We start from the raw sequence: 10,412 nt of genomic DNA, 5'->3' as shown, positions 1-10,412 counted from the left end.
ATGGGTTGAAGATTATTGAGCTCAAATTGCATTTGATTAGAAACATCTAAGAGGGCTCCCCCATAGGCGCTTTAGGGGCGATGCAAATAAAGGGCCAACTTGCTCTTGCAACACATGAGGATAGCCAATAATAGCACATGTGTGTTGCTAGTATCCTTGTCAAAAAGGTAGCAGGACTACGTCCAAAAGGCGTTCGAAGAATGTAGGAGGTGGTTCAAACACCCCCAGTGAAATGTAGGAGGTGTTGCGTGGCGGACAATAGTGGATCGCCAACCGACAATATTAGAAATTAAAGGCTACCCTATTCTCACAAGTACCACTTTTTCCTATGGAAAGACTCACTTTGATTTTGCCCTTCTAAGGATGAAATATCACCAAAGTTACAATAAATGTTGGTAACTTAGCAACATGTTTGGTCAAGAATATAGGAAGGAAACATTTTTGTGGACTATATAAGTAGAATTCCTACCTATAAATCTTAGTGTAGGTCAAAACTTCACTAGCATTTGGAAAGTACATGAAGGCTAGAAGAGACAGCTATTTGACATTTTACTTTCTCATTTTCAAAGTTGTAACATGTCTGTGTTTTCTAGCATTAGATGGGCACCTTAATCTAATCCCCTTCCATTAACACATACCCTATTTTATTTCCCTTTCGTATACAAGGGTAATTTTTAAACAAGCTCTTCTAATGACGTGCTAGTGAAAATTTTTGACCTTCATACAATGGAAAAAATGTTGTGAGAAGGGTAGATGGCATTAAGTCCTAGTGCAGCCAACTAGATGTCGAGCCTCTTGTGAAGGATGTGAGGATGGAAATGCTATAGCTTTGCTTTTTATGTTGCCATCAACACTGGGGGAAGGTAAGGAGGATAACTATTATTCAAGGGGTCATACCATGGGCACAGATTCCCCCATGGAGAAGTTGAGAGCTTCAGCCCGGGAGCGTCGACGTCCGAAGTTCGAACCCTCACCGCTGAGTTACATGGCTCACCTCAAACTTGCGTTACGACGTGGCTTTGCTCCCCTCGTATTTAAACTGCATTCTAATGGTTGTTCGCTATGCCACTTGGCAATTTATTTGCAGCTCTCTCTCTCTCTCTCCCTCTCTCCCTCTCCAAAACAATCACACAGAGGATGGAGCTAGCGAAAGAAGCCAGTATGGTTGGTGCCCACTTGCAGTACGGAATTATGGAAACGAGCAGCAGCGGCGGAAGTAGCAGCAGTGTCTTTTCACTTCCGGCGCCCTTCAACAGGAGTGCTCGCCTATCCTTGCTTCTGGCTCTCTCCACCCAAGCTACCCTTCAGGCTCAGCGCAGTAGGTCCGCGTATAATTATGTTGTCGTACATACCTTTGGGGGGGGGATTTGGGGTTGTGGGTTTACTTCTTCTAGAGGACAAATTATGAATCTGTCCGTGTATATCTTGGTGTCTGTGTTATTTTCGGAAATGCTTTTGAACTGGTTTTTGTAATATATCATCTTTCTGCATGAATACTCTTTACCCCTCATTGTGTGAGAGGTCGATTGGTTGGGCATCCATGTTATGCTGGAATGGTGGCAAGCGATTAGTGTCTATCCATGCTATGTGAAGCACTATTTCACCAATGCGCACCATTGTCCTGTGTCTCCTGTCCCTTTGTCTGAGCCTCCTGGAAGTGTGCCTGATACACTTTTTTCTAGCATGGCAAAAACTACATCTGTGTCCGGCCTTAAACGTTGGCTTCGGTATTGCATACAACACTAAACACCACAACCCATAAATGGGGGTACTTTACTGCTTTTCATAGGCCAAGGGCCTTTAAATATGTGCAGAGGGCGCATTCTCTGGTACTCTTCCGAGTGAAGGTGCAGAGCGTGAGTATCGACATTGTACTGAGTTTAAGCAATATAAAGAAGTACCGAAAGGGGCGTCAAGGTTTGGGGCCACTTCTCTCTTTTGGGGTGGAAGTCTGCCACTCCCTGTCTCGTGTCGTCTATCTCTTTCAGTTCACTTGTTATTGAAGTGCTAAAAGTCTGTGCAGTCTGTTCTTTTCTATTGGCACGTGGTGCCGTCCCCATGACAACATTTATGCCACACCAACAAAAAGTGAGCAAACAAAGACTTGGACCTTGTAAAATCCTAGGCATAGGGGTCTTGCCCTAAGCTAGCCCATCGGGTGGGCGCACACATGGCTCGTACTGCAAGAAAAGGCACAACTATCTCACATGCGACCGGATACAACCACAAAACAAACCTCTCTCCCTAATCAACTCTAGAACCACCACTGACAAGAGGCGAAACTCTTATGTAGTCACGTGCACATTTAACCCTATGTGCATGTGGACAAGCTAACTCCTATCTCTAGGGTTAGGACAACCTAGGAAGTGTTTTGGCAGCCTTGTGAGCTTGTACGCAGGAGGTGCATGTCCATGCACTTTAGATTAGTTGCATACCCTATGATTGAACATGAGCATAGCCAATGTCTGCTAGGTGTAGGCACTGGGGGTTGTTCCCATACTGTTGTATTAGTACCAAGCTTAGGTATTTATCTGCATGTGGAGCACCATTTATAAGTGAGTTAATTAACTTATTAATAAGTGACATTTCAAGAAATCGTGGGTTTTTAGTGGCATTGCCGGACTAGCTTTAATTCCTATATAAGTTACCCTAGGGGTCACTTCTCTAGTATGAGTCAGTACCCTCAATACCAGCACTAAGTACCTGCAGTTTCTCAGCATCTCTAGTGTATAGCACCAGATCAGCCTACAACACCCCATCAACACCAGCATCTTCACTTTTCAACCATAACCTCGCCGTACCATCGCAGATCCTGCCATTAGTATCAGCGTTTTCAGATTCAGCCCTCGTGGCAGCCAACATTTTTCATTTTTCAGCCCATCACCGACATCAACGACAATAGATCAGCCCATAGCCTCATCGCAGTTGTAAATTCCATCAGTTACCCTAGCGTTTTCAGTTTTCAGCCCTTAGCCTCACAAATCCAAGCATATCAGTAGCAAGGTCTCATCAGCATCTCAGTATTTAGGACCATTGTATCAACATTTGTGCAATCTAAAGCAAATACCTCTCTAGCGATAAGAGAGGGGGGCTCTTGGAGGGGGGTTTGGGACCCCATCTAGTGTTACTCCTCTCTCTCTCTCTCTCTCATAAAACCTTCACTCACAATATCATTCTCTCCTTTCTCTGATCTTTGCACATCTCTCATGAAGTAAAAGGAACCTTGAGCACCCATTGAGCACTCATCTTGGGCATTCACCATCAATCACTTTCGTTGCACATTACATTGGTATCATAGCTCTTTGGCAATGTTGGGTATCATCACTCGAGAAAAGACCCCTAAAAAACCTCTCTAAAATTTTCTATCAAAGAATCTTCGTTTCCTAGACCCGACCTTATTAGCCACCGCCACCCTTAGTCCATCGTGCATCGGTCATGCTCCTGTCTTCATCGCTTTGTCTATTTTGTTTTTGGAAGAAAAATATCCTTCCATTAGTTTAGAAAATTGCCCAATGGGCTACAACCTGCCCTGCTAGAGAGGGCTACATCAAAATGTGGGGAGACCCTCCCAATGAAAAGTGAAGGAATGTACAATGATGACCAAATCAGGAAATGGGAGGAGGAAACAACCACATTGGTGGACGGTACTTCCATCTAGGCTCGCCATGAGCCATGGTAAGAAGATCCCTAGGTGGCAAAGTCGCAAGAAGGCCTCGTGGTGCTCCCGCATGCGATCTGAGCTGCCCTAAAGTCTCTCAAACTGCCCCTGAGTGTATGGATCAACTCCAGCCAAATGTGATGGACAGTCTCGATCACAATCATCCTGCTGACTGAAGCCATCTCAAAACGAAGTGCTGAGCCCGTGAGTGTGGACCAAGCTGCGACACCCCAAGTGTACCGGCTGGCTTTAGCAAGTGCATGCATCAGCCGAAGGATCTGAAGACAAACCTGCTGTGCCATGGGATAGTCCCACAGATAGTGACGTTGGGTCTCAAGTGGGTGGTCACAGGCGGCATATACTTTCGAGAGGCCGAAGACAAACCTGCTATGGCATGGGACAGTCCCACAGACCGTGACGCTGGGTCTCAAGTGGGTGTTCACAGGTGGCACGTAGTGCCAAGAGGTCGCTATGCACTAGACAACTCCCGATTGCAGTAGCTCAATCTGCAACTAGCCACTGGAACATGGTGACTCCTCGATTGTCTGCTGCCCACAAGCGCTCCGACCCTCCCACTAGTGAATCTTTGCAGCAGGACAAGCCTCTCTCTGCGTTGTTAGTGGCGACCCAGCCGAGCTGTGTACTGGAAGAAGGGGGTCGCCTAAAAAGGACTTTACTTGGCGCACATTCTTTAGAATTGGCCAATTTCGCAATTTATCCAACTTTTCAGGGTCAACGCGAATTCCATCGCGAATAATGATGTGACCCAAATACAAAAGCTCTTTCTTGAAGAATTCACACTTGGAAGCCTTAGCATAAAGCTTCTCAGCTCTTAGTACTTCGAGAACAGCGCGTATGTGCGCTAAGTGCTCATACAAACTTCGACTATAGATCAAGATGTCATCGAGAAATACAACAACGAAGTTGCCTAGAAACGGTCTCAGGAGATTATTCATCATCTGCTGAAACGTAGCTGGAGCATTGGTCAAACCAAAAGGCAAGACCAAAAACTCGTAGTGACCATAACGCGTATGGAAACCTATCTTAGGAATATCTTCCAGTTTGATCTGTATCTGATGATAGCCTGATCGAAGGTCTATCTTCGTAAAGTACAGCGCTCCATGGAGCCGGTCTATCTGATCGTCCATATGCGGGAGCGGATACTTGTTCTTAATAGTGAGCTTATTTAACCCCTTGTAATCCACGCAGAAGCGCATATTGTTATCCTTCTTTCGAGAGAGTAACACTAGCGCTCTCCACGAGGATTTACTTGGTCGAACAAAACCCTTGTCGAGATAATCTTTCAGGTGCTGCTGAATCTCGTTCTCCTTGGTTTTACTAAACCGATAGGGTTGCTTTGAGAAGGGCTGATTACCAGCCACCAACTCAATGCCATGATCTACTCCTCTCGAAGGTGGCAAGCCAGAAGGTAGATCATTAGGAAAAACATCCTTGAAATCAATCATGATTTCTTTGATAAGGTTGAATTCGTCGGAATCCCCAAGTTCAACAGAAGAAAATGAAACATTTTTACGAAATCCAATGGCAGAAGTACCAAGCACTAATGAATCAAACCAAGGAGATGGTACACATTGATGAAAGTCAACATGAGAAGACTTTGTATTTTATACATTTCCAAAGCAGTATCAACTGGTATTGCAAAACCATTATTTACAGAATTCTGATTACAAAGCGACACAGATACATGAGGCGTGTCCTGCTTAACAAAAACAAGAGAGTGATGTACATAGTCTATATACAATGAGTCTTGTTTATCATAAAACCATGGAATTCCTAAAATAACATCTGCTTTATCCAAGTGCATGATGTGGAAATCCAGGTTCTCTTTGTTATCAGCTAGCACAAGCGACAAATCTGGAACCATCCGATTCTATACATCCGTATCCTCGCCATGAGCCATCTTCACGCGATACTCATGGTCACTGTCCCGTGTCCGCAGGCTCAGTTTCTGCACCAATTTTGTATCCACAAAATTGTGTGAGCTTCCATTATCAAGGAGTATGGTCACGTCGTGACCATTGGTCTTCTCGAGGAAACGGAAAAGATCGTGCTTATCGAACACTTTGGTGCTAAAAGTACAATTAGTACATGAACTGTGCACTAGATGATGGATTTCAACTTGAATGACATCAGAGTTATCTGAGATCTCGTGAATCTGAACCGAACGACGGCCTTGTGGTTTCTTTGTCTTCTTCTTGGGACAATCCTTGATTTGGTGACCCGTCTGGCCACATTTAAGCAAGCCCCCTTCTTCATTGCATCAGCAATTGAAGCATTTTTGGCTTTCTTCTTCTCCTGAGAAGATCTCGGCGGTGATTTTGACTTTGCTGGAATCGAGGTCGCTTCCTCGAAGCGCCCTCACTGGATTGATGGTCTGAACTTCTTTTCTTCTCATAATTCTCTCCATTTATCAAATGGAACGTCCTGGCCTTTGCCACTACATGCTCGACGTCAATCGGGGCTTTGTCCTTGATTAAGGTCCAACGGTAATCTTCATGTATCCCAGCAGGTACATGTGCATAGCATGCGTGGAATCCACCTTGCAAAAGGTGAGCGTTTCTTTGAAAGCTGTCGTGTACTTATCAAAAGATATAGCTTTCATCGAAAGCCTTTGCAATTTGGTGTAAGCTTTCAAAGGATCCGTTTTGGCGAAATCCCTCTTGAATTTCACGCAGAAGTCAGCCCACATCGTAGGTTTGTCTGTCATGTCGCGCCACTAGGTAAGCGCCTTACTGCGCAAATAGAGAGGAATCGTCTGAATCCTCCGTTCATCATGCTCCCCATGGAGGTCAAAATATCTGGTCCACTGATGCAGCCAGTTATTTACAGCCAATTCCGTACATTCTTTCTCCTCCCCTGAGAAATTTGTAGTTTTGTACGGAATTGTGGCAGCTGGACCACCCTGTGAATGCCCGAAAGCAGCAATCTGCGTCCGCAGTTGCTGGGGATGGGTTTCACCCTCGGAAATACGCGCAGTCGTCGACTGAGCCATCTTTTCCAGAGCGGTAAGTCAGGAACTAAGCCCTTGCACGACCCCTTCGAGAGAGGCCAAGCAAATGTTCGTCTGAACGTTCGCGTTTTTCAGAGCGGTAGCACGCTAGTCGAAGCTCTGGAAAGTACTTGTAATCCATGTGTATAGAGCATGCGTGAACAGAATTTAAACATTACCTGGCACGTTGTCACGCTGCACATCCGAGCTGGAGGAATCCACGGCAAAGTGCGTGAAAAACTGAAATTTTCCCACGAAACTAGGCCTTTTATGCACTTCTCGATCGTGAAAAGTTGAACTCCGAAGAACGCTATGCGTCGGCGTACGCTTCTGAAGGCAAGCAGGTGGTGGCGGGAGCGCGGGAGTGCGAGATGAGAGAGGGAGGGCTCAGGAGAGAAGCAGAGAACTTCAAAATAAATTCTCTGTAAAAACTTACTCTCTGTAAGTGGTAAACTTAAATAAAAATCAAGAGAAGGAAACCAACAAATAAGGTTATTGTTTGTCACAGTCTCATTATACATGTCAAACCACTGACGACCCAATGGGCTAGGGCCCAACCTACAGATCGCGGCCAAGGGGCCTAAACCCTGGCAAAAGCAGAAGAAGTCTTTATCAACTTACAGATCCTCGCCGAGTGGCCTAAATACCAAGTTGGGTCAGGATTAATAATCCTAACCCCCGGCTAACTTATGGGACCCCGTCCGATGGGGCCTGCAAATCAAGGAAGGCACACACACACACACAATTCCTTGCATTAAAACTAATGACGTGGCAGCTGTTCGGACGCCCATATTTTGTGTTGGATATGACGAGGCAGACTGCACGGACATCCGCAAATTGTGTTGGCAGCTTTCGGGCAACAACTTTTGGACCAGATTCTTTTGGGCTTGATGCTTTTCATGTATACTTAGATGGCTTGGGGCCAACTGTTGGTTCTCTCTCTGGCATTCCACCGCGTGTAGGTGCAGAGCAGAGCCATAGGTGTTGTATTGAGTTGAAGCAATATAAAGAATACGGAAAGGGGCGCCAAGGTTTGGGGCCAGTGATCTCTTGGGGTGGAACTCCGCCACTCCGTGTCTCTTGTGCGGAGTTTCTCTTTTAGTTTTGTTGTTTTGAAGCATCTAAAGTCTGTTTAGTCCGTTCTTTTGCGTTGGCACGTGGTGCCCTCCCGTTATAGTGGTATTAGAGCTCCAATCGTGTGCTTTTCTGAAAGCATACCGGTCCTACCAAGAATAGACAGAGCACCATGGCGTTTTTGGATTCTACAGAGTACCTGCAATTTCTTCTCGACGAGCTTCACGACATACTTTCACGACATTCTCAACAGAATTTTCCGATGCTGCAAAGTTTTCAGTAGTTCCCGAACTACATGTTACCCCCTCTGATGCCCGAGGTGGTACCATCTGCTCCGGCACCAAAAAGTACAAGAGGCTCCAACCGACTGACTTAACACTCTATTCCAATTGGGGGAGTTTTTAGGAACATGGTACAACCGTCTGACCTTGATCAAGTGCAGCCGCCTTTGCCACACGGCTGCCACCACCTCCCCACCACCACCGCCACCTCGGTACAATGGTTGGAGCCCTTATGGATATCCCTACTATCCACGTCCGGGTTTGCACCCAACCAGCTAAAAGATTTCAAGGATGCTGGGACGATAGTAATTTTTTTTTACTTTTTCTGAGTGAAAGATCGGAAGAAAGCTTTACAGTTTTTCCAACAATTCGACAACATCTATGCTTTGGGGAACTACACAGAAGAATCAAAGATTTTTCGAGCTGCGGGGTTTCTCAAAGTTAATGCTATGTAGTGGTGGAGTTCAATCGCTACACAACTGCATGCTCTAAGGACTTGGCAAGCTTTCAAGACTATTGTTGCTCGAAGTTATATGACCTTGTTCGAAGTCGAGATTTTGTCAGAATGGGAAAACTTGAAAATGTTTGCCACGGAGATTATGGAAGAGTACAACCAACGGTTTCTCGACATCTACCTTCCGGTGTCCTCCTTCAAGTTGATTCCCTTGGGGGACCAATGCAAGCGATATACCATTGGATTTCCATCACCTTTGCAAGAATACTGTCTTTTTAAACAAGTATCGACAATGCAAGAGCTTATGGACCATGCTGCGGTCGGATATAAGCTTATGAAAGGAAAGTTGGAGTTTGCAGCAGAAGAGCGCCCTGCTAAATAATCAGAATTCTTGGCAAATAATCAGAGCTTATGGAAAAATCAATGGGTTGAGAGCCCTTATCTTCTTTGACCCAGGAGCTATCGAGAATGTCATTCATCCCTACTTCTTGAAGCAGATGGACTTTGACTATGATTCACAGGGTGGAGAACTTGAAGCCGAGCTAGCCACTGGGCAAACTCAGAAGGTGGTACCTGTTGCTAAATTGGCTTTATGTGACAGAATAATAATTCTAAGTGAATTATTGGATTTTTAAGTGAGAGGGTTTTCTAGCTTTTGACACCAAGAAAAATAATTCTAAGTGAATAATTGGAAATATAAGTGAGAGGGTTTTTCTCACTAAAGACATCCGAGTACAGATATTTCTAGTGCGTCATTCAGAGTAATGACGGGAGCACTGTGAACGGGAATATTTGGAAGGCCACCAGGAACGGGTACTTTTGATGCGTGGGTAGGATGTTATGAAGAAACCACTCCCTATGAAGTGTCACGGATTCTGACTATGTTAATAGTATTACATCTACTCCTAGTTGCAGATATGCGAAGTGCCATGCCAAGGAGGACTTCTACTCTTGGATTGTCATGACCCTTCACTGAAGAGACGTGCCTCTTCGCCAAAAGCCTCACTCCTTCGACGACTGGTTACAATCCTTCGCTCGACGGGTGCAACTCTTCGCCCAATGGTTGCACCTCTTCGCCGAAAGGATGTGTCTTTACGTCTAAAAGTCATGTCTCTTCACCAGGAGACGTGTCTTTTCATTTGTGTCTCTTCGTCTCCTATATAAGGAGCCCTTGTATCACACATTCAATCAATCAACACAGAGTCTTCTGAGTCTTGTTTCTGAGTACAGTTCAAGTTTCTTAAGTCTTAATCATGAGTTTAAGTAATTAATAAAGGATTAGCAACTAGAATCTTTACAGTGCCTTGCTGCTACACTTTACCCTTCCCGGAGTTGCATGGAAGCAGCAGAAAGATGGTATATACGACCATATGAGATAACTTGAATTTTATCACTCCAGTTCTATTTAAAGACAGAAGAGAGATGTGTATGTGTGCGGCGTACCCGGAGAACCCTGCGTATCCCTTCATCGGATTGCACTCCTTCGCACCCCTGTGCTCGCACCCTTTCTTGCGAGGAGCCATGCCTCTTCTTCCGTGAGCACCCCTTCCCAGGCACCCCTTCCTCTTGGTGGTACCCCTTGGTCACAGCCTCGCCGCCTCCCGTGCCCCATCATGTGAACGGACACTATCCCTTGCTCCTGGTTGCACTCAATCGTTGGCACCCTTTAGCCTTAAGGGTCGCATCCTTCTGGCCCTTCATGCGCAATCTTCCAAGCGGAAAAGTTTGGCAAAGTCTTTACACTGGCTGAATTGCACGCTGGCTGCCCCTTGGAAAACGATGCGCTGGCTGCTGATAACGCGTCATTCAATTTTCTCTTCGCTGGAGTTGTTTTAACGTCAGCAAATAAGCATCGCATATTTTTTTTTACCCATAACCAAACCTTTAATTAGTTCCCTTGGCTGGCCAACCTCATATTTTTTTTAAACTCATGTG

The 10,412-nt window shown here is 45.4% G+C and overlaps 1 protein-coding gene across 1 annotated transcript in view; it reads left to right on the top strand.

Annotated features, from left to right (window-relative positions):
- Nucleotides 1-1,066: 1,066 nt before the first annotated feature.
- The window catches only part of LOC147465571 (SOUL heme-binding family protein), a 62,284-nt gene continuing 52,938 nt past the window's right edge, over nt 1,067-10,412 (top strand). Inside the window, exon 1 of the mRNA XM_086511877.1 lies at nt 1,067-1,318. Within this exon, the coding sequence (XP_086368003.1) occupies nt 1,138-1,318 (181 nt within the window). The 5' untranslated portion in view covers nt 1,067-1,137. The remainder of the gene's footprint in view (nt 1,319-10,412) is intronic.

The sequence above is a fragment of the Adiantum capillus-veneris genome, chromosome 1 (genome assembly GCF_014529385.1).
Source record: "Adiantum capillus-veneris isolate H3 chromosome 1, ASM1452938v2, whole genome shotgun sequence".
NCBI classification, from domain to species: domain Eukaryota; kingdom Viridiplantae; phylum Streptophyta; class Polypodiopsida; order Polypodiales; family Pteridaceae; genus Adiantum; species Adiantum capillus-veneris.
The sequence above is the reverse complement of the archived record's forward strand: the minus strand, read 5'-3'. Positions and strand labels throughout refer to the sequence as shown.